Consider the following 25,032-nt stretch of genomic DNA (forward strand, 5'->3'; position numbering starts at 1 on the left):
ACATGCCTCAAGTAAAAAGTTTGACCTTCTAGGCAGTTGGAACCTCTCTTGTTTCGATTCATACCTGTTGCCTCTCATCCTCCCACCATACGCCTCTGTGAGAAGCCTGACTACATTTTCTTGTTAACCTCCCCATAGGTACTGGGGGACTTTAGTCCCCCACAAGCCCCAGCCCCTCAGCCTCTCCTGACAGGGTAAGTGCTCCAGCCTTGACCAGCTCACTGATTTATCAGTGCCTTTCTCCTGCTGACGTCCCCAAAATGGGCACCATGTTCTAGACATGACCGAACAAGTGCTGAGCTGAGTTGTAGAGTCACTTCCCTCGATGTGAGCCCTGGACACTGTTGGCCCTTGCTGCTGCCGGTGCTTGCTGCTGGCTCTTCTGCAGCTTAACTCAGGTGCTATTCTGCAGAGGGCTTCGCAGCCAGTTGGTACCCAGAATGTATTGTTGCCAAGGGGGTTTCCTTGCACAATGTACATGATAAGTTATATATTTTTAATATCATACTATATATTTTATAGTATGTTTAAGTTCAGTACCATGTGAGAAAATATACTCTGTAAAAGTGGAGTCAGTTCAGAAGTGAGTTTATAAGCTTGTATTTTTTTAGTTGTCTTAAAGAGCTCATGATTTTAATTTTCAATGCATATGCCTTAAATAGCCTGTAAAGTGAAACTACCAGAGAGAATTCTGGATGGAATGTACTCAAAAAATAGGTTTTCATGAACTGCCACCTAATAAAAGGATTCATATAGTCTACAATTATTTCATGGCTTAATCAATATTAACTCATAAGAGTTATTTGTCAGCAACATGACAGGTTATTTTGCTTTTCTACTTGGAAGGGATTCTGTAATTATTTTAATCACACCACCAAAAAAAAAAAAAGGCACTGATTCCCCTCAATGGTTTTCAAAAGTGTCACTTCTACATACTGTTTACTGTCCATGTTGTTTTCCCTTCCATGGGCATGTTTCTTCTTTTATAGCAGAGCTACAGATCTCTTGAGTTTGGAGGAAACATAAACAAGGAGAAGCCTAGCAGCAGCCTCTCTGGTGAAGTATTGATACACCATTGTCTAAAAGCTGTTCTGAGATCTGTGTTTGTGATGGCAGATCCCCCAGAAAAGCTGGGTTTGGCTCAAAGTCAGAAGATTTAGCAAAACACAGCTCTACATATTATCCCATCAAAAACAAGGTATCCAATCTATTAAATATAACTGATTCCAGACACTTCTGGAGTAACCAATGCTTCTTGAGTTTAACCAGTAGTCTGTTAAACATCTTGTGGGGAAAGCTGTGTTCCAAATGCTAAAACTACTATATATCTTTTGCATACCAGGAGGGATATGCAAAATTTAGTGTAGTGGATAAACATAGAGACATCCTGCTAGCAAAGGGGATTTCTCATGACTGCAGGAGCTACAGCACAAGGCTTTATCTTAAACTTGTACTATAGTATGGACTTGAAAGAATATAGAAAAACTGGATTATAGCATACTCATTATGGCTAAATTTTTGTCTTTCACCCAGGAAGCCAAGAGGGATGAGGATTCAGTCCTTTCATTTAGTTTCCACTGAGGAAATGAGTGATAAGGAACTGAAAATAGAAAACATTTCTATTTTTAACCCAAAACAGCAAGTTTTAAATTAGGTAATTTTTTATTGTTTTTTCTACCCCATTTCCATTTATTTTTCAAAAGTGGTGAGGAGCAAGAAGCTGCACTGCTACATTTGTATTTGCAAGCCTAGCATCTCAGCCACCGGCCAGATCACGTTGCAAGTACATGAAAAGGAGTTCAGCATCCCTCTCTCCCTAGCCACTGCATTCTATTTTATATTTAACTTTAGCTGAGACAGGAGCATTATTGTCAGAAGGGAAGAGGTAGGTGGAAAAGATACATTCTTAATACATTCGGGCAATATATTTTGTGATGATTTTTTAGCCTTCTGAGTTCACTCTTCCTCTCCTACTGCATTTTGATAATGATTACATCTGTTAAAAAAACAAGACTAAATTCTAATGAGGCTTATGTGAAATCTGCCTGTAATAATGAAATAATGGTCCATCTGTCTTAGCAGAACATGACTTTAGATGCTCAGTCATTATTGCAAGAATTTAAACATCCTTTCCTATTTTAGCTTTTCAAAGCACTGAACAGCATGAATATACAAATTAGGTGTCAAATATAACATGTTATCTATTGCTTCAGATGGGAGCAGGATACAGAGGCAACTTCCTTCAGATTTTTGTCTAAGCAGCAGGATGTCTGGCTGAGATTTCCAAAGCCAGCTAAGGACATTATATGCCTGGCTCCTCTTAGAGGATATATCCTCTAAGATATCTCTATATCAGGGATAGCCTCAGTAGGGACTGATGCCTCTCTGCGCCAGAGTGCAGCACGTTCACTACACGTGAACTAGAGCATCAAATCAAGCTTATAGAGCCAGATTCAAAACAAGCAAAAAGAAGTGGTGTTTCATATAGTAGGTATTAGATGTCTGGAACTTGCTGCCAAAGGAAGCAGTCAGCGTTAAAAGACTTTAAGAGGAAACTGGACAAATTCACCAAAGAGAAATTCAATGCAAGCTAATAAATGAATAAAAAATTCATCTAGATCAGGAAGTCCCTGAGCTGAAAATATTTGGAAGCTGAAAGTTATTAGGAGATGCTTGTCCTGTTCTTACTTCCTTACACATCTGCTTAATGGCAGTGTTGATGAGATTAGATGGACTTTTGGTTTGACCTAGTATTTTTTATGATTTTTTTTCACAGACAAATACTGAAAAGTGGTTTTATGGGGCCTATGCCTCTAAACATTAGCATAAACATAAATGTGCCCATAAGCATAAATAGAGAGACAGGCACTGGTTCCCAACTGTGATAGCTAATACAGGGTGACACACAGCAAATTCTGAAAAGCAGAGAACTGCTGCACCGCAAGTGAGACATCTGTCAGAGGAAGTGGCCAAACAGCAACTAAAAGCCATCATATGGGCAAGGTACATCCAGTACGGTGATACGCAGTACCTAACCTCTTCCAGAGGCGGTATCTCCCTATGCATTGTCATCAGCATCCGTGAGTTCTGATCTGGACACAAAATAATGCCATCGGATGCATTGCTCTTGAATGATCACTGACTCCTCTTATACAACAGCTTTTATATGAGTCCTTTTCCAGAATATTTGTGGTGGAATTATACATTGTAGCAGAGGGTATTGTCTGGCTAGGAAAAGAGGAAGGCTAAAGCGGGTTTTGGAATGAGAGGTAAAAAGCTGAGGAGATTTGGAATTTGTTCCAGGTGACAAGGCTGAGGAGAGCAAAGGACAGTAACAGTGTGGAGAAACCAAGAAGGTTCATTCTTCTTAAAAGAGGGGAGTAAGAATCCACTTAAAGTCAGGTGCGGGGTTGTAAGACAGGTTATATAGACAGAATTTTCCAATTCCATGCCATTGGCTTGAGAGGAGTAAAATAATACCTTTAACTTGAACATCTAGGCCACTGAAGAAAATCTGCATGTAAATTGTAGCAGGAACCATTTCCCCTTCTCCCTCCCCACTGAGTTTTGCCTGTGGCACAACTTTAGTCTCTAGTGGAATCACTAGCAGAGGCTGCACTACGAATGCTCTGGATGGATTTGGGGCTTGCGTTGCTCCCCGTAGCTTTCACCATAAACAAGTAGGTTTCGTTTACCTGCAGTAATTCAACAGAAACTTGCTGTATCAGGGTACTTTCATGCTTCCTTTCATCAAGAGGAAACTGCTCTTTAGGGACGAGCTGAGAATGGTAGCGATGTGGACACGTTTCTTCTTGTGTATGAAAATATGGGTAACAATGTCAAATGGGTTCTGTCTTCAGGAATCACATTTCCTTATCTATTTAAGGGATTTGCAATCCAGTGCTCTTTGTGAATTATTTGGCATTTGCAAATATATGCAGAACATTGTGAATTAATATTCTGTGGCTTTTTCATCGTATGTCTTCCACTGAGATCCTTTGAGTATGATTTCAGCTACAAAACAAAATATTTCAGATTTCTGCTGTACATGTTACGACAGCAAGTATGTATATACATGAATAAGGATGCTTCATGTTAATCAATGAAGGCTGTTTTTGAACCTTTGCTGTAATAATTCACTCCTGAAGAGTGAATGTTTGTATGTTCTAGAATATACCAAAAAAAAGTATGTATAAAATCTGTCTAATATTCAAAGAATCGATATATGTGTCAGTTGTCATCATTTATTGAGGGCTTTTTAAAAGATGCATCATTATTACGTGATTCTTTTAATTTGTCATCATTAAAGAACACGATGTACATTAGTGAAAGAATTCTGGAAAGAGCATTTCCATATGTTATCACATTGAGAAGGAGAGATTTACTAGCTAACTGTTTCCTGATTGCAGAAAGACAATGTTAACATAATTAAGCAGAAGAAAGGAAAAAAAGAATTTCCTTTCTGTCTAAAGAGTTTTTCATCAGTTAATAAATTGTAGTATCCTTCACTTTGCAGAAGGCTTTTGACTGAAGATTGCAGACAGTGTCAAAAAAGTTCCTTCTTTAGCCTCATAATTTAAATTAGATGAATGGTACACATTTCCCAGTCCAGTACTGCTACACAGTATTAGTGTGTGGAAGGTTTTGTGTTGTTATAGGTATTATCTTTCCTTTGGTGCTACAACATTTCTTACAATTACAAACATTTTCTCTAGGATTTTGGTTAAAATTTTTGTTTTCAGATAGTAAAGGAACTAACAAGATAGATCTGTTGCAGTTTTTTTTAATCAGAGGTCCTTAATGGATAGTGTTGTCAGTGTTTAGGTGAGTTTCTGTTGAGATCTCATCACAAACTTCCACATACATTTTACTGTGGTTTGACATGTTATGATTGTCATAAATTAGAATTTATCTTTTCTTCCACAGAAACTGGGATCCTAAGCATTTCTCTGAGGCTTCTTGAAAGAAGAAGCTTTAAATGCTTTGTGTATGAATTACAGACAAACTGACAACAAAATAAAATAGGTTTGGGTCTCAGATTTCCACCACTTTATCTTCACAGATAATCATTCCAACATTAAAAATGAGCAAACTGTTGTTTTATATAAGTTGAGTAAAGTTTGTTACCAAAAATAATCTTTAACAATGAATAAATGCTGTGTTACTAGAATTCAGACTTCCTTTTCTTTCCAATATTGGTAAAATATTGGAACCTTACCCTGTCTAACATGCTCTAGGTGACCCTGCTTGAGCAGGGGGGGGGTTGGACTAGATGATCTCCAGAGGTTCCTTCCAACCTTGTAGATTCTATGATTCTATGAAAATCACGGGCATATTCTGATATGAACTAGTGACCATATTTTATTGCAGCAACTTTGAATTTATGCTGCTATAGAGATCAGGATCCTGCCCCAAGAATCTAACAAAAACAAGCACAACAATGAAATCAACTCCTGTAAAAAATGGAGAGTGCAAAAAAGTTATCTGCTGCAATTCCTACAACTTGGCAATACCTTGCTGTACTATTACTAATCATGCTGCTAGCTGAAGACAGTAACTATGCTGTTACATTGAAAAAAATATTAATCCAAAGTTCAAGATTTCTGACTAGGCAACAAACCTGTTAAATTTATTGTATGGATATATGATTACCAATCACTTCTTTCTCTTTGCAGTTTGCTATTCCACAAGACACTCCTGAACTAGCTGCGTTTTTGCATAATTCCACAATTCCTCATTACATCAGGAGAAGGGAGGTCACAGTGGCAGAACCTCAAAGGAAAAGCTCTGCAAAAATACTGGTGAGCTAACTAAAATCTATAAACTGGGACTATGCATCGAGCATAATCAAAATAGATGTTGGTTTTACTGCAGTTGATTTACATACTTTTTAATGTTGTTCTAACTGCTTTTTAACTTCTCATTTTTAAATATTATTTATTACGTGTCACGGTGCCACAGGATAGAGGTTCATTTGACAGATTTTTGCATTAAAGATCTGAGAGGCTAAACTCCTATCTGTCTTGCTCCTGGCTGCATGCAGACAGACCCTTGCAGTCATGCAGTGACACGCACACTGCAGGGGATTTCAGTGCAGATTTGGGTAATGGGCCCCTGCTCCGCACATAGCGCATCCCATGTCTCCATACCATGGTCTGTACTGATGAAATTGCATACTCTGATTTTCGAAATGTAGGGCTCTTCTTGTTAAGCTGACTGCTGGGGATCTGGCTCATTGATTAAGAGTAGCTCACGCTTTAAATTAACGTGTTCTTATGGAGTAACAGCTCTGACATACAAATACTTTGGAGTGTATTTGTTTCCCCCAGTATATTCTTATCATATAGTCAAGGAAAGCTAAACATCTTTGTCTTAAATATACCACGGTGACAGGGATGGTTCACCTCATTTTTCGCATTTCAACCAATGCTTCAAAGCAGTTGAGATGTTTAAAATGATGAACAAGAGCAAAGATTTCTCTCCCAGCTAGTCCAGGAAAATATTTCTGATTAGTCAATCTGGTACCTGAGTATTTGAATTTGGCTGTTTATTTTGAAAGATTTTCTTCACCGTTCAATTTATAATGCCCTTAAGCATAATGGTTATCAGCTCCGCTTGCCTAAACACTGTGTTATGACTTGACAACCGTGTGGTCCATTGTGGGATTCATGCAGTCAGTGCGGTCCATTTATTTTTATGAACTGCAGGCAGAGCTTCATTTATGGTATCCAATCTCCTATTAAGCTGTTTAGTGCAAGCTCATGTTTGAATTCCTTGAAATCACTAGAATCTGGTAGGAAAAATGAACCTCACAGACCTAGGTATTCTGGAGTAATAGAATAAGTATTTTAATGTTGCTTCTGAAGGTTCATTTGGCAATTTTCATAAAAGGAAAAAGAATCTGAAAGTAATTACTACCACAATGTTGTAGTGAATAGAATCACAAATGAACCCATTTCAAACAGTAATCACTGCTGATTGCTATGTAATTCTCTCACCAACCTAATATCCTGGGAAGAATCTGATTCCACTGCTACTAAAGGAAAAATGCCTAGGCTTTCAAAGAAATACCACTCAGTACTGTAGCACACTTAACCCATTCTTCAGTAATATTTAATTCTCATTTATCTTTCTCGGTGATACAGCTCATATGCTGCCAACATAGAAATTACAGCAGCAATTGCAAGTGGTTTACCAAGTTCATAAGCATGTGTCTACATCTGTGTCTACATCTTATTACTTTAAAATATGAAGCAGAGATTTTTTGGCTGCTTGATCTAGACAGACAGTAGTCAACTGAGTACACAAATATAAAATTGGTATATGTGATGAGCAGACTTCTAGGATAATATGGTTTTGATAAGCACAAATTGGGATAAAATTAGGTGCAGTGCCTATCACTGCACATATAGCAGAGCCTTTTGTTCAGGATGGTCACAGAAAAGCAAACCAATATATTATTTGTTCAGTGAAGTAGCTGACCCAATTCCATACACCTTCAGCATTATGTGCTACAGATCAAAAAATGTTAAATTTTTTTGACTTGCTGAAGGTATTCATTTAAAGTAATGTTGTCCCAGAAAATGACTGGTCCGAGAATTATTTTCATCAAAATTTTTCATTTTTTGGTCAGAAGTTTTAAGTTATATTAATTTTCGTCAAAGGATTTTCACAGAGATGAAAAATGTCCTTAAAACCTCTTATTCTACTTAATACTGTTTATTAAACATTCGGTTTCTGTACCATTAATTCTAATGTTGCAACGTTCTGGAAATCACTAAGGGCTAAATCCATTACTAAGAAAAATAGAAGTACATGCTTAGGTCCTAAAATGTCAGCCAAAAATAGGCTTTTTTGCATACTAATGATTTATTTTGTTAATACGACATTTTGTCCGCGATGATTAACGAAAACAGCCCTCTTCATTCTTACAAGATAAGTATGTCTGGCTGGAGGAAGTTTAAATATGAAAGCCAAATGAAAAAATCATCTGAAATACTGATTTTAAGCAAGGTTAGTAGTTGTAAGTTTCAAGGTTTACAGTTCCACTTTCAGGAGAAAAGAGTGATTAAGCTTGTGGCTTCCACATTGACTTGTGGGGAATGCTGTCTGTACAGACGCAGGATTCCTTAAAGATGTTGTCAGTTCTCTTATGTCCATCATCATATCAGTTTCTGAAGTGTGGTCCTTGGTAGTACAGCCATTCTTACTCCTTTACCCCATGAGACTCTCTTCATTTCATTCAGTGGCTTCCAGTCAGCTTTTAACCTTCCTGATGACACTCTTCTGGCGGACTTCAACGGAATATATAGTTTTGACTTGCACTGCTTGGCTTTTGCCTTCAATCCTGTGTATGAGCCAGAATCACTGTTCATCAGGAATGTTTCATGGACCACAAGCTTCAAATAGAGCAACTGATGAATCTCAGCAAATGTTCTGGCTGCTATAATGTAAATATCAGTAAGGAGACTGGGAGAGTCAGAAGAGGGGAAAGATTTAAGAACATAAATAGAGACTTTGAGGTTAGAGAACAGAAGAAAACCTGTTGAAATGAAAAAATAGTTGGAGAAAATGCATATGCTTCAAAGATTGATAAGTACCTGGACATTTTAAGAGTTCTTCAACCCAGATTGTTGAAAGTTGTTATTTTTATTTTCATTACTATAGGTAATTAATTGTCTTCATTGATGGCTCAGAAAGAATCTCCCTCTGGTTTATTATTCTCACAAAGACCCATGTGATAGCTCTGATAATTTTATTAGATGAAATTATTGATTTCCGGCGACTTTACTCTTTAAGGGGAAGTTGATTGGTTTTGCTAATATAAAGCATTTTTAAGTGATTTCAGAGATTTTTAAGACATAGCCTTCTCTTTATTTTGTACACAGAACTGTACAAATGTGAAGTGTATCCTAATTTCCTGCACTGTGGGACAACTGGAGAGAGGGAAGAGTGCAGCGTTAAAAATCAGGTCCCGGCTATGGGCCCAAACTTTCCTGCAGGTAATACATACAAAAATCTCTTTCTGTATGTACAGACCCCTGTCTTTTTTATTTAACCAGATATTTAGGGGTTTAAATGACAAACTTGAAAGGCCCAAATGCAACTCCTTTTTGTCATAACTTTGAAAATAACATCTCACTGGTTCCTCTTCACATCATATGCATGCTGCTTACTTCTCTCACTATCACTCTCTCTCAAATTCATGTCCTGAATCTTGCCTGAAAATTCAAATATGTTTTTTTAAACACCTTTCCCATTTTTGTCTATACTTTCTTGGGCCCAGCTCAATGTTCTGTTAAGTCTCCATAATATTCTCTGTACCCACATCTTTCCTGGTGAAAGATTTGTCTTTTGTATCAGGCTTATATGACATGTAACATTCACGTGGAGTCAACCTGTGACTTACCACTAAAAAAAAGGGACAGTGCAGACCATAAAAGGAATGAGCTTCTCATTGCAAATAGTCACAGTTCCAGCTTCCCTGCTGTCAGGATTATTTACACTGCATCAGGCAGTAGGATTGTGCTGTGAGTTGTTACCTCTGCGACTGGCTATGTGCCTGTAGTACTTTATGATTGTCATGGACCTGTCTCTTTTTACAGTAGTGGTATGTAGATTTGCCAGTGTTTTCTGAGATGTCCTGTTGAAGAAATCCTCTCTATGAATTATATACAAGCTACTGAAAAGATAAATATATTACATGACGTACATTGAGATCTAATATGTACAGTTTCCCAGACATACATTGCTGCAGTGCTTCTCTGAAATAAAGGTTTTTCTTGGAACATTTTTAAGAACTATGCATGAGAGATGGATGACTGAGTATGAGCACTCTGGGCTTGGATGAATGTTTTTAACACTGAGCAGTACATTGAGAAATTTATAATTCAGTTTGCTGTAACTGCAGATCCTTTCTTGATCAAACTGATTGATTGCCTCCTTCCTTTCTCAAGGAATGCAGAATCCCCCAGTCTTCCTGCCTGGAATGCAAAAGTCTTCCTGAGTTCCCGGTAGCTATGGGAAAAGGGTGATTTACCCCTATAGTGCTTCTGACCCTAGCAAGAGAAGAATGGAGAATGCTCAGCTTACTTACAGGAGTTTTAAATTTAGCTCCTCACACCTTTTCAGTTAATCTCTCCATGTCCTCAAATGTGAAAGTAGCTGAAAGAAATTCTGCTTCTCTTAACTATTTTCCCTGGAGAAATGAGAAAGTGGATGGAAGGGTGTTTTGCCTACATGTCAGGTGAACAGCTAACAGTCATGGGTCCAAATCCACAACAGGCACCTACTTAGGGGAGTCTCTCCTAGTGTACTTAACTAGGCCAGTGAGTGCTGAAAGGATGACTTGAATAGTTCTTTCTGTCTCTCAAGATTTAAGGTCACATTCTCTGTTTCTTCTGCAACAGCTAGTAGCACCACCAAGACCTGGAAGAGAGTGTACAACTGTATGCTTGAGAGATTGCTGTGATTGCTGTGATTCCTACTTAGTGCAGTAACAAAGGACCTACTTTTGATAATAAGTGAATTAATTTTTGATTTGTCAGTACGTTTTTTTTTTCTATTAACAGTTAGAATCATAACCAACTTTCACATCTACTATTCCGTTCCCTAATAGAAATATGATGCTTTTAAGAGAAGTCATATTTAGTAACTACCACAGACGTGTTTTAGAGGCAAGCCTGGGTGTACCGCATTTGGGCTTGTTCAGTGTGTCATCTGTTACTGGGAAAAGAAGCCAGACTTTTTCAAATTTAAGCCAAAAAGCTTGATGGCTTGGATGTCTCTCTGTCCTTCTTAGGTCTGGGGAACAGGGATGGAGATTTTTAGCATAAGCTTTTGCAGAGGTCTTACAAAAAGCTTGCACAGAAAATTCAGTATATGAGCATCTCTGTATTCACTGAGGAAACATACTTTTAGGTAGTATATTAGGAAAATATAATGGCGAATTTCATGCCAATTTTTTTCAAATTCCAGGAAGAAACTGTTTGACCTTTGACCTCTGGACTCTGGCTATTCCTTGCTAAGTTCGGTTGAGAACTGAGCTCAATCAGTTCACTATTCCTAACCCACGGAGGCAGCCAGAGAGGCAGAGGGCCAGAGAGTCCTTGTCCTTGGCTGGAACAGTTAGCCATGAGTTCGACCACTGCAGTGTCCATACAGTGTCACAAGGGAAACTTCCCTATCTTCTCCACCAAGCAAAAGCTAAAGCTTTGCTAGCTACTTTATTGGAAACTGGACCTGTGACATTCGGGATCCAACCGATTTTTTCTCTTCATCATTCTGCTGATGAACTGCAATTATTTCTGTAAAGGACTGAAGCTGTGTCTTATGAAAAAAAAAAAAAAACACATAAAACCCTTTGCCTAGATCCTAGACACCAAGTTGTTAGGCTTTTTACAGCTATTTCAGTGGCAGTTAGTCTTACTAGTCTGGAAGTTTTGTAAGTCCAGTTTAGAATGTAACAAAAAATATCAATTAGAGATTAAAGTTAAACAAATTAAATAAGAAATAGAGTGGTGGTTATAGAGTAGTTCTCTGAGTTTTGTGTTTGTAGCAGAGGGTTTAGAGCAGTTGGACCAAACTAGCTGCAGAAGAAGTGAAGCTTCCTTTTCTTAGTGTCTCCTAATCAAGATAGAATCTTTTTCTAAAATACAAGCATTCGTCAATCTGACTTATGGAGGCTCAGGATAAGGATAATAGTATGAAATTTGGTGGCATGTTTAATGCCAGAGCAGTGGATCTCATCTTACTTAGTTTTAGTCATCTAAAGTCAGGTGCCAGAGCTGGTTGTCCAACTTTCTGCAGTCCATAGCAAGACAGAGCTGTGTCCTAGATGGATGTTTTATCTATCTGATTTGACTCTCCCTTCTCTGCCCTCCTCCTGATCTAGATTGTGGCCTAGGATTACAGCTGCACCTGGCAACACAGTGAGTGCAAGGGCTCCTGGCAGTGCCAGGGAGGATGCTGCAGTCCCTTTGGCTCCTCCTTCTGCCTTAATAAATCCTGTTTACTGTACTTCACTCCTCCTACGGAGCTCAAGGCAGAGGTGGGACCTTGAATCAAGGATAAGCGATCCTGTAGGCTCCCTGAGTCAGAAACTCCATGGTAAATGCTCCTAAAAACACATTTTTTGTTTACTCCACTGTCCCTACATACCCTTGCTATCAAACTAGCATTTTTATGGGCTGTGATAATTTTATCTGTTTTAGCATTTCTACTTCCTTCAGATATCCTCAAAGTAACTTGCAGGCTATGTAAATGTTCAGAAAACTCCTCTTAAAACAGCAGGATTTTTTTTTTAAGTAGTGCTCAGAGAACTGTTATATCCTCCCTCTTACATCTAAGAAGCTCCTGGAAGAAATAACCCCATTGCATTGCTTCACATGCAAACTTATCTATTGGGAAGAGAGATAAAGGGAACAGTGTGATATAGTATCTGGTTGTCTTCCTCCCACTCACCTAAAACAGTTCCCTTTTTCAGAGCCCCTTTTAAAATTAACAGTTATTCAGCCATTGCCATAAAAGACTGCAGAACATAATTAATTTCCTAAAAAGGGCATCATCTGCTCTTAGTAAGCCTGTAAATTTCTAGTTCCTAAGATTATTCCAGGAATAAAGCAAAATGCAACCAAAAAAACTACCACTGTTAGCTGGGTTGAACGCTGCAGATTCAAGCTGAAGATTAAAATACAGTCAAAATAATCAGGTTGTGGTGATTCTGAACCAGCAAGCAGTCCTCAGGGGCCAGATTGAACCCCACAGTTGTGGTTCTGCATGGAAACTGAGAGGAAATGCAGCTCTCTCTACAAAAACAATATCCCAAGCTTTTTTGTCCATGTAGTTAATGAACAGAATTTTTATATGCCAAAAAAGCAGGATAATAGTAACGTGCGGCGCTCCTCAGTTGTGTTACAATCTAAATGAAGATACAATAATCTGCAGAAGAAATTGTTTGCGCTTGTTAACAGCTAAGTGCAAATTGTCAGCGTGTACAATATTTTCTCCTCCTAGCTATTCTAATGCAAACCTGATAAGAATTTGATATGATGTGATTAATATTAAAATGAAATGATTTATGTTTCTTGTCGTGGTTATATGGCTCAGACTATACATTTTGTTGCCACAAAAGGTCACTCATGTATTGAATGACTCTTTCCTCTTCCACTCAGTTTAGCTGACAACAGCTGACTCGTTTGCCTGTTGACAGTTTTAATCTATCACCTTGAAATCCGAACTCTCATAACAAATAGCAGTTTGTTTTTGCAGTAATATGCAGTGATTAGACATGTTGGAGTAAACAAAGCAGCCCAAATTTTCCAACCAGCCAGTGAAGATAGAGACAAGCATTATGCAAAGGCCAAGAAGAATCACAGACTTTTTTGGATTAGCTTCAAAGCCAGGCTGTAAATATGAACCCTCTGCTAAAGCTGACTTTTGGATTCAGACTTGCTGATGTAGCAAATGATAGCCTGATTCATACAAAGAAGCCATCTTACACGCTTATGCTACATTATGTTCTCTTAGGGTTCCTTTATGCCTCCATTTGTCTAATCATGGTACCTCTGATCATCCGCGGGAGATCTTGCCCGATATTCTTTGAACTCAGATGGGTACTTTTTAATGGAAGACTAAGGAGTTTGGTCGTAAAACATCTGTTTTAAAAATGCATTTCTAAATGATGAATTTGTACCATCTGTCTCACTTGTGACCTTCTTCCAGACTCCAAGCTCTTTGGACACTTGCAGCATGGTGGGAAGTGGAACTCGGCTCATTCTTGACTATTGTTTCAGCCTGTATTGAAAGTTCCTCACAGTGCTAATAAATCTCCTTCTGGGAGTGCGTGGGGAGGCAGTAATGCAGAAAAACCATGGAGGGTGTGCAAGGCTCCCAGTAGGTTTGAAGTTTATTTCATTTTATGTTAACACTACTGAATATAATTTTATTATTTCTCCCTTGGCTTTTACATAGATCTAGATATGTGGATTTTGCACCATTGACTGCATGAATTTGAATAGCTAGAAAGCAGAAAACTCTATTTTTAATATGAGGATGCTGAAAAGCAACTGAAACATGGCAGCCACTTTGTAAGTGGCTTTAGAATACAAAGCCATATTTTGGCTTCTCTGTTAAGTATTTGGCTTCTCAATGCTTCTGAACAGTTACTGTTGCTGTTTCTTCTTAGATACCTAAATATGGTATTAGGTGCTTGATATAATAAAGGTAATGAGTGCTGCAACACTCACGTCTTAGAGGCCTGTCCCCTAGGCCTGGAGACTAGAATCCAGATCCTGAAATTAAGTACCTAGACTCCTTATGCAGAGAGAATGAGATACCTCAGAAAGACAAACCGACTTGCACGAAACATCAGGGTTGTATGTGAAAGCTCTCCCATATGAGGATGATGGGCACCCAAGTCAGAGTTAACCAGGGATATAATCATAAATGCATTTTTTAACAAATTAATAGAAGAACAAATAGTTATATAGCCTCTACTCTCTGCTTTTATGTAAGCTACTTTATTTGTTGGCAGTTGTTCAGGTTTTTGGAGGTGTGAGTCAAAGAAAGCAAGCTAATGAATTCCCAAGACACTTATTTAAAACGTAACACCATATTGCTTACCTTCTCTCTGAAGTGTGACAGACAGCAAAGGAAATGAAGGAAAATAGGTTTTAATCAAGCAGGGCAAGTATTGTTACAAATGCACTAAACTGTATGCCGCAGACAGTGCTCTGGGGACAATTCCACTGCAGCACACAACTTACAGCAGAAAAAGTACATGCTCTTCAGTTAGAACACATTCACTGGGCTACATCTAACAAGAAAAAGGTCTTTTGGAAAAATTAAACAGTGTTCCATAGAAACAGTGGAACTAAGTCATTCTGAGGAGTCTTCCAATAGTTAAATTTTCAAACATGCAAAAAAAAATGATAACCTGTCACACTTTTTGTAGCTACTAAAACCATTTTATTCCTCCTATCTTCAAACTAGCTACACATGGGCAAGATTTCCCATGCATTTTAGTCTTCCCTTTGAATAAGATGACTCAAAATGCCTTGAAAATGTTTTGATGAGGCTTCAAGTCTCTGCCTGAGCTTCCCTCAAAAATCATCAGCATTTTATTGGAGCCTGGGGATCTCCTAGATTTTCCAAGAGTTCTCTGCACTTTCCACATTATTTCTAAGTTTTTCTCAACAGTACTTAGGGAAATACTGCATTGAATATTTATTGGAAATGCCTGGTTTTGTTTCTGGATGCTCCTGTATCTCACAACTGTTAAAGAAAACAGAGGCTTCAGTTGAAAATTCTGTTGGTGAAACACGAGTGTATACACTTAGAGAAGCCTTAATAAATACACCAGCAGGGATCTACCACCCAAGCAACAGAGAGGATGGCCACGTTTTGCCTACTTGCTCGGATATTGGCAAACAGCTGTCTCAGCAATGTGTGCAAGAGCAGGCTCTGCTTGCTCTACTGCTGTGGGAACTTCAAAAGATCAATGTAGCTTGGACTGGGCTCCCTACTGTTGGTCATTAGGCACAGGCCAAATTCCTCCTTCCCCTTACTCTGAGCCGTAACTGCATCTTCAGCTTGAATTGCAAACCACAGGCCCTGCTGCTTCCAGTAAACAGTGAATATTTAAACAGAAGCAATTTAAAAAATGACGTGGTAAAGAAATGCTTTTTCTCAAGAGTGACTTGAGAACTGTAAACATGGCTGTAGGAGAGACAGCTGCCTGTATCTGAGATGTTGGTACAAGTAAAAATCCTTTCTCCAACTGATGCTGACCACAATCGCTGTATGAGAGCCCTTTGCCAAAACATATAATTCTGTGAATGCAGGAAAATACTTTCTAGTCTTCTATATTCTCCATTCCTGTAAAGCAATGGAGATACACAGCATTTTCAGGCTCTTAATGATGGGCTGAAGAGAGCTGACAGCTCTGGGCAGAACCCAAGGCTACTAACCCAGGGCAAGATTAATCCACAGGAAGTGCCCTCCTCTGATGTGCTTGTTGCTGATATAAGCTGAAAATGAAATAAACCATACACAAGTAGGTGAAAGGATTTGGTTTTCCATGGGTGTTGTGCTTTCTTCGCAGGATGTTTCAAGAGGGTTAATGCCTCTTACTGTACTTTATCAGTTGAACTATGTGAATTACCTTTCTATTGTCTACTCCTTTAGTAATGTAACATACTCTGCCCTCTTCCTTACAGATTAATTTTATATATCATATTCAGAATCATGCTTAATGCAAATTGCTTAGAATTGAAATCAAAAACCTTATTCAGGAAGAGGGAGTCTAAATTTCTGAGTGCAAATCCTTCTACAACTACAGAAGCATGCCAGGGCTTCATTGAAATTTCTATTGATGTGGAATAAAAGATAAAGAATAGCTTGAGTTTGAAAATGGAAAACAATTAGTGTGATAAAAAAGATTATTTTTTGGACAACCATCTCATAGATATTAAGTACCATAGAAGTGTATAAAAATTATTTTTTTTTGCCAAGTCTGTATTAAATCTGTCTATTTTTTTATTTCAAGCACTACTGATGGTAGAAAATATAGTCCCATTTTATCAGAAGCCATCCATATGAAGGAGCTGATTTAACTATCCTTGTGTAGTCACTTAAGGCAGTTTTCTTGATATTACTCATTCCCAACATTGGCCCAAAGGAGAGGTTAAATGTTTTGATATTAAGCATTCGACTGTTCTCGGTATTTTAAAAGAACAAAGTTATGGCATAGCCAAATGAATTCCAGAAGGCAATAAATATACTGACTTCATATCACCAATAAACATTCTCACATACTCAAAAAGAAAGCTCTTTTTTAAAAAAGAAGATAGAAGGGATGAGGCAAATAGGAAGATCACAACGTGAGACTTAGGAGAGCAGACTTTGACCTGTTCAGGGATCTCCTTGGAAGAATCCCGTGGGAGACAGATGTGGAGAGAAAGCTCTAGCAGAGCTGGCTGATTTTCAAGAATCACCTTCTCCAAGCTCAGGAACGGCCTATCCTGACAACAGGAAAAAGCACAGAGGTGGCAGGTGGCCCATTTACCCTCAGTAGAGGAGAATCAGGTTAAGGAACACATAACAAATGGGTTATGCACAAGTCCATGGGACCTGATAGGATGCACCCCCACTACAGCTGGCCAATGTCATTGTGAGACTGCTCTTGATAATGTTTGAAAGGTCATGGCGATCAAGGAAGGTTCCTAAGGCCTAGAAGAAAGCAAATATCTTGGCATATCTTCAAGATGGGCAAGAAAGGATCCAGGGAACGTGCCAGTCAACCTTACTTCCGACCCTCGGAGGACAATGGGGAAGATAATCCTGGAAGCTGTTTCCAAACGTATTAAGGACAAGAAGGTGACTGGGAGTAGTCAGCATGGAGTTAGCTGAGAAGGGAAAATCATGCCTGACCAACTTAATAGCATTCTATGATGAAATGAGTGGCTCAGCAGATGATAGGAGAGAAGTGGATTTTGTATATCATCATTTTAGCAAGACTTTTGACACTGTCTCCCATAATATCATTTTACACAAACCGATGAAGTGTGGACTAGATATGTGGACAATTAGGTGAACTGAAAATTGGCTGAACTCCCAGGTTCAGAGGGTTGTGGTTGTGATCAGTGGCACAAAGTCCAGCTGGAGACCAGTCACCAGTGGTGTCCCCCAGGGGTTGATACTAGGGCCAAAATTGTTTAACATGTTCATTAATGACCTGGATGATGAGGCAGAGTGCTGCCTTAGCAAGTTTGCAGATGACACAAAACTGGGAGGAGTGGTTGATACACCAGATGGTTGTGCTGCCATTTGGACCTTGACAGGCTGGAGAAATGGGCAGACAAAAACCTCATGAAGTTCAACAGAGGGAAATACCAAGTCCACCACCTTGGGAAGAAAAACGCCATGCAGCAGTACAGGCTCGGACTTGACTGGCTGAAGAGCAGTTTTGCAGAAAAGGCCCTGGGGGTCTTGGTGGACAACAAGTTGACCATGAGCCAGCAATGCACCCTTGTTAAAGAAAGCCAGCAGCATCCCAGGCTGCATTAGAAAGGGCATCACAAGCAAGTCGAAGGAGGTGAATCTTCCCCTCTGCTAGGCACTGATGAGACCACATCTGGAATGCTGCATTCAGTTCTGGGCTCCCCAGTACAAGAGAGACATGGACGTACTGGAATGAGAGCAGTGAAGAGCCACAAAGATGATTAAGGGACTGGAGCATCTGTCATACAAGAAGAGGCCAAGAGAGCTGAAACTGTTTAGCATGAAGAAGAGAAACCTCAGGGAAATTTATCCATGTGTATAAATAGGCAGGGAGTAAAGAAGACAGACTCAAACTCTTCTCAGTGGTATCCAGTGACAGGACAAGAAACTATGGGTACAAATTGGAATACAGGAAATTCCATTTGAATATAAGAAAAAAAAATTTACTATGAGGATGGTCAAACACTGGAACAGGTTGCCCAAGAATGTCATGGAGTCTAGATCCCTGGAGATACTCTAAACTCAACTGGATGTGGTTCTGGGCAACCTGCTCTAGTTTACGCGTGTCTGAGCAGGGGAGTTGGACTAGACAATCTCCAGAGGTTGCTGCCAATCTCAGCAGTTCTGCAATTCTGTGAAAACTAAGTGTGTGCATGGTCATCCAACTACGTACAAGCTGGCTCCCACATTTAGCTTATATTTATTGTGCGTTATGTTCACAAACAAGCCTTTCTCACTCAGTGAGAGGAACAGCTGAAAGAGGCAAAACCTTTTTCAGACAGAGAGGTAAAGTATTTGATGCAACAGGAAATCCCAGAGAGAGAGAGAACACCTGCCAGGGAGCAAAAGTTTTTGGGTAGTCACGCAGAAACTGAATCTTGTCAAAGAAGCAAAACTATTAAATGTGTCAGAAATAGACAGAAGGAGGAGTTTTTCAGAAGGCGATTTAGGAAGTGACAGTGATGTTTCAAATACACTGGACACAAATACAGTCAATATAATAAACTAAAAGGTGTATCTGGGGTAGAAAGACAAATAATTAATGAAGTGCTATGTAGTGCAACATAGAAAACAAGTTCCTAGGAAATTTTATGAAAATGGGAAGTTATGGTGTTTCTTTTAAGAATTGAGAAGATCAGAAATGGCTTTCTGTACTTCCACATTAGTCAGCCTTGAAAATAGGGGAAAGTTCATAAGCACTTGGAGATTTCTTATTTTTAAGTAATTAAACTTCACAACATGGATACGGTAGACTTTACACTTGGCTCAGGTTACTGGGGTAATTTAAACCTCGTGCCAGTTCATTTCTTGGCCATTTAAAGTAATCTGCAAGCAGCTGGTGCCAGATTGAAGGACTGCTTTAGTTACAAGGCTCTGTCTTGTGCAACACTACGTTGGATTCTACCCATCACATTACAGAAAGGATTGAGACAGGTAGCAAGAATGATTAAGGGCTTCAAAAATCCTCTCATATAAAAGATTAATATTGTTTACCTCAGAGAGTCTAATGCAAGGGGATGTAATGATAGAGTTCCTAGTCCTTATGTAATGCTTTTCAGACCATACCAAAGCACTTCTAAAGGAGATCCCTATCATTACGCCTGTTTTACATGGGATGGGATATAGAAGATAAGTCACATGTAGTGTCACCCTCCAGAAAAGTTGAAGAGATGGAATTAGAAACAGGTTTCTTGAGTTCCAAAAGAGTGTGGCAACCACGCAGCCATCCATCCTTGAGATAAAAACAAGGAAAACAACACACACAGTGCAGGATCTTCTCTATGTAATAAAATACTATTCAATGAAACTGAAAGTTGTCAAATTCAGAGTGAACTGGAAGATTCACTTGATACCTGATGTACCTAGCCTTCAGAACTAATTCCATTAAGATACTGTTGGTTTCAGAGCTCAGGCTTCAAAACACATATGTGAAAAATATTTGTATCCATTGTAGTAAATATTACAACCATTAAGATTCTTTTAAGTGACATGGACTTTCACATGTGAGGGCTTTAGCCAATTCATGATGGATTTAGGCAGATATTTTCCAGTGAACATATTAGTTCATAGCTAGCATCTCTGAGCAATTTGCACAATACAGGACATCATTGTCAAGATATTAGGACATACTGGTCAGATGTAGTGTGTCAGTTCCTATCTGGCTTCCAAAGGATCTGAAAGCACTGAAGTAAAAACACAGAATGAACTACATGATGTAACAGTTTTCAGTCATTCTAAATCAGAGAAGGTAATACCTAATCTGATCATTGTTGATAAATATAGTCAGGTTCAAATGAAAGACAGAGAGATACACACTGTACTTGCACATCTTTGGTTTGTTAAAGTGTTTAATGAGAGCTATGTAAATATTTTACCAGGCAAACAGTTAAGCAGTGGCTACTATACATTCCTATTGCAGTTGCACTATGTAGTAAAAAAAAAAAAAAAAAAAAGTGAAAAAGTGAGTTGTTCTGGTTGTTTTGAACTCTACTACAATAGCAAATCCATCACACTCTCTGATGGGAATGCATAGCCTTTCCTTTGATAGCAACAAGAATTTCTACCAGGCTGGTGTCAGCATTCTCAAGAGACCTGTGTTGGGCTTGGTAAGCAGAGGCAAGGTTTTAAAACAGACACTCCATAAATCTCTCTACTTCAAACCCACCAGACTCCTATTGCAAAGACAAATACGAGGAACAACTGAATATGCCTTTCTACAGATCGAACCCTTGTTCCTTGCTTTTAACATGCAATATTTTATTTCAGCCTTATGCTGTAATACATGTTTGTCTTGCAGAAGCCATAGTATGTGTTTGTCTTGCAGTCCCAGGACTGTTCTACCCTTTAGCAAAAGAAACCATTTTGCCTTAGAAAATCAGTTCTCTGTATGCCGCTTATTTCTCATAATGCTTTTATGTATGCATGTATTTTTTTAATACTTTCTTCTTTTATGTAATTTCAGAGAAAAAATGATCACTATACTCTTTTTTCCAATGTGTCGTTTGAAGTTAAGAAGATGCCATATAAAGTGCAGCCAGCAAAGCTCCCTGAGGGAAGCATAGCAGTAAGTAACATGAAAATGGTATCTTTGCGTGGAGCGCATGTCATTCTAATCATTCGGATTATTTGGTCATTCTGGTCACAGCTGTTAAAGTGTTTATAGATGAAAATACTGAGATCAGTCTTTCTTATGTTTCTAGTATAAGTTCCTGAAATAATATCTGAAGGAAATATCTTTATTGCTTTCTGTGGGAGTTAGTGGTATATGATACTGGTTCCATTTTTAAGTAATTGCTTAGTCATCAACATGCATCAGCATGCAGTTCCTTTTTCATCTGGAGAAAAAGAAAAAAAGCTATGAAAACAAATTTCTAATTAGCTTGTTTGGGGCAAAGAATCTGGAGAAAATATTTGTGCAATATTTAAAATCTTGCTTCTCTCAGATTCAGTGATCTCACTCTTCTCCCAGTCAGTAGTTACCTCTTACCAGTTTATGGGTTGTTTATGGCATCCTCTCTCTTATCTATAGTAAGCATAGGGCATTTTTGCTACTTTAATTTTCAGAAAAGTCTAGACTCCTCTCTGGTGTTTCTACCTCACAGAGCATCAGGTACATGATCTGAAAGGATTTGGTAATCCCTACAGAAGTGATAGTTGGATACCAAAGTCCATCCCTTATTTGTAGACAGAGATTTGATTTGTTTGCTAGTGTCAAAACATTGAGTTTGGAGAGTAATTTAAAAGAATTTGCCGCTTGTGTTTAATATAGTAGTTTAAATTCACTCTATTTTGTCATTAATGGTGGAAATAAGTAAAATACAAGTGAAAATTTGATTATAGTATATGAGTCAGCTAAAATATGTAGGCATAGTGTTCTCATCTTTACTGAGGTTTATCATTCTCAGTCCTTTTAAAAGGTAAGCTCAGTCCAAGTGTTTCCAAATTAAATCCTGGGGCAAATACCTCATGTCAGTTTGGCAAGGGATAGTAGTGGGGAACAGAATATTTTCTTATCTGTAATACCAACATAATAGTACAGTTTACATTGAATATATTTTAGAGGATGCAGGCTATAAAATTTTGTTTTGCACAAGCACAGACTGAATTGTTGATTCATGCTTTTCTTGGAAAGACACAAAGTGAAAAATCTTGGTCCCATAGGCTCAGTGATAGAACCTCTAACATCAGGAGAGCTGTGATTTCATCCAGAGAGATTTGATGGTTAATGCAGTGTTCATCCCAAAAGGTTCAAAGGCTCCAAGCAGACAGATATGTTCGGGCTCTTTCTATTTTCTTGCAGCATATGTTCCATAACAGAAACACATGTTATGCAGAACTATATTGATAGTGCTGCCTTCATCTGGACTGAAGTGCTTTACCCCAGGTGATAGCCTGCTGTTCTTACAAGTGTCAGATGATCTACCAAATGATCAGATAAGCATTTTGTTCTCTTACTGTAGCCAGTATAATGCTTGTTATTTGGTGCAGATGATTTACAGCAAAATGCCTGTAATGGCAACTGTAAAATATTGAAAAATGATAGTGCTTTTATGTCGTTTCATATCTGGACATGGCAGTAGGTGTTTGCCAGCTCTACAGTTTGATGTGTTATATGCACAAGCTCTTTTGATGTTCCACTTGCAAGAAGAAAGTATTTGCTTGAAGTTGGGCGGTGCTTAATGTTTTTGCTTCTTCTGAAAAAGATCAGTTTATGGTTTTCTCTGAGACAGTGCAAGGAGGAAAGAGGAACAAATATTTTAATATTTTAAGATCAATTGTCAACAGCATATACTTCATAATTAACTAGCACCTTGCAGTTTACATAGTTAATATAAAATATTCTAAAAGAATAGAGCATATGTCCTTCATTTAACTCATGCAGGACTGGATTCCAATTATTCAGGCTTATACATATATTTAATGTTAACAGTATAAACAATTCTGTTCACTTCAATAACATATAGAGTCAAGTATGTGCTTATGTATTTTCAGCATTGAGGTCTTGAACACAGATAGATGATACATAGATGTGGGAAAGGCCACTATAAATGTAAGGAAATGCTCATTCTTGTAAGTAAAACATTAAAGTGAACATGGCCCTGATCAGAAAATTAGTTTGGAACTTAATGGAGCTTAATCCAAAATCCACTGGAGTCAACAGAAGTCTTTCCACTGATTTTAATAGAATTGGAATTATAACTGTATAGTGTATGAATGGTTGGACTTCCTTACTAACAGCTTTAACATTCAAAAGAAAATTCTAATTTTTCATAGAGATGTTATTATGGTAAATAATACTTGATGTATTATTTCACTTTGCACATGAAATTCCTTTTAGTATAAAAGGTATAGAGCTAGAATAAACAGAAATGTGTTGTTCTGTAATTATGTGATTATTGAACAGTTTGAGAATTTAGTAAAATATGATCTCATTTCTTAAATGTTTGATGGGATCTTCAGAGGGGATGTCTTTAACGTAAATTGTTTGACCAATGTCCAATGACTTGGAATCAAAGACAATTTTGAAAACATACTGAGTAGCACCAAAATTGGGAGCAAAATCCAAACTGTCCTGAAAGCAGTGGCAAAAAAGCTGTTTTTTTTTAATTTACTTACAATGCACTTAACTGTGTCACCCTAAAAAAAAGAAGAGACATCCCTCATTGAAATACTTTAATGAGCAGCAAGTGATTTTCATGGGATCACAATAATGACTATAAAGTCAAGACTACTAGACAACATCCATTCTAAGAACAAATTGAAGTGTTTTTCTCCTTGCAGACAAAGGCTCTGCCTGTAACTTTCTAGTTGGCTTCACTCTCATTTCTTGCTTGAGCCAGACGGCATTTCTTATCACCCCTTTGCTTACCAAAGGTGTGACTGGTCCAGCAGTTTTTTCAGCAGTGCAAAAAGTTAAAAGTCAGACAGCTGCTCTCTTTAGCCTGTGAGGTGTATTTTTCACCAGCCTGATGGAGAAGCCTGCACTATTTTCAGCATTCAGTGTAAGTCTTCTAGCCCTGAAAAGAGAGGAAAGCCAAAATGCATCTGAAGTATAATGCCAAACATGCAAAGCTTGTGTAAAAATCCCACTTCTTCATATTGACCACCGTAGATGAAAACAGATAAATCCCCTCAAAACATTCCCTGGCTCTGATCTCATAGTACTAAACCTACCACATGGAGAAAAACAGAAATCCAAGCTGAATAATACAAACTTGTCTTAAATCAAAATCATATGTAAAACTATTGTGGACAGCATGGGGTGGGGTTCGGGGGGCTGACAGTCTTCTGTGGAAATGGTGAAATGAGGCAGGCAAAGCTAAGGGGATGCTTGGTTTCTTTCTTCCCCTCCAGCTTTTGCCTCAGCTGTGTGGGTGTTCAGGACTTGCAGTGTCAGACTGTACACCAGGAATTGCCTGAGCAGCCCTGCGGGTCTTTGTAAGGAGTAGGGAAGGCGGCAGCCCGGGGCGTTATGTTCTACTGCTAATGCACGCACACAGAAGTGAGACTGACCACTAGGTATAATCCTCTACTCAGAGAGGAAATAAATCTCAAGCACATCTTAGCACTGAGCCCAACCCTTCCCTTGCTTTCAAAAATATAAGACAAAGAAGGATTCATTGGAAAAGGCCATGGGTAGGACAAAATGATTTTAAGATGCAAATAATTCCCTTAGCTATTGATGCCTTTCTCTGGCCTCGTTCCTGCTACAAGAGAAATTTGGCAGCATTCTGCTTGATACAAGATAGAATTCACTTTTGCTGTCTGTTTTACTCATCACTGGTAGTCTAAGGATCATAATCATGATGCTCTGCATTGCTGTAAGATTAAGGTTTCTTGTTTATATTTCAACATTTGTTAGGTTCCAGATGAGCTATTGAAATGACTCTGCAAATTGCACACTAATTTCTGTAAAGACGGAATGGTATAAGAAAAATAGGAGAGAGGATTACAGACCCACGTAGTACAGGCAAGGCAGGGGCTGCTACACCATTCATTACTGGTGACAGTATGCCCTCAGGAAGACCCAAT

The 25,032-nt window shown here is 38.5% G+C and overlaps 1 protein-coding gene across 1 annotated transcript in view; it reads left to right on the forward strand.

The window, feature by feature from the left end:
* The window catches only part of ITGA8 (integrin subunit alpha 8), a 108,663-nt gene that overhangs the window by 77,169 nt on the left and 6,462 nt on the right, over positions 1-25,032 (forward strand). The window contains exons 26-28 of the mRNA XM_062567608.1: positions 5,676-5,801; positions 8,889-9,002; positions 20,963-21,064. Coding sequence (XP_062423592.1) covers positions 5,676-5,801; positions 8,889-9,002; positions 20,963-21,064 — 342 coding nt within the window. The remainder of the gene's footprint in view (positions 1-5,675; positions 5,802-8,888; positions 9,003-20,962; positions 21,065-25,032) is intronic.

The sequence above is a fragment of the Rhea pennata genome, chromosome 2, assembly GCF_028389875.1.
Source record: "Rhea pennata isolate bPtePen1 chromosome 2, bPtePen1.pri, whole genome shotgun sequence".
Lineage (NCBI taxonomy): Eukaryota > Metazoa > Chordata > Aves > Rheiformes > Rheidae > Rhea > Rhea pennata.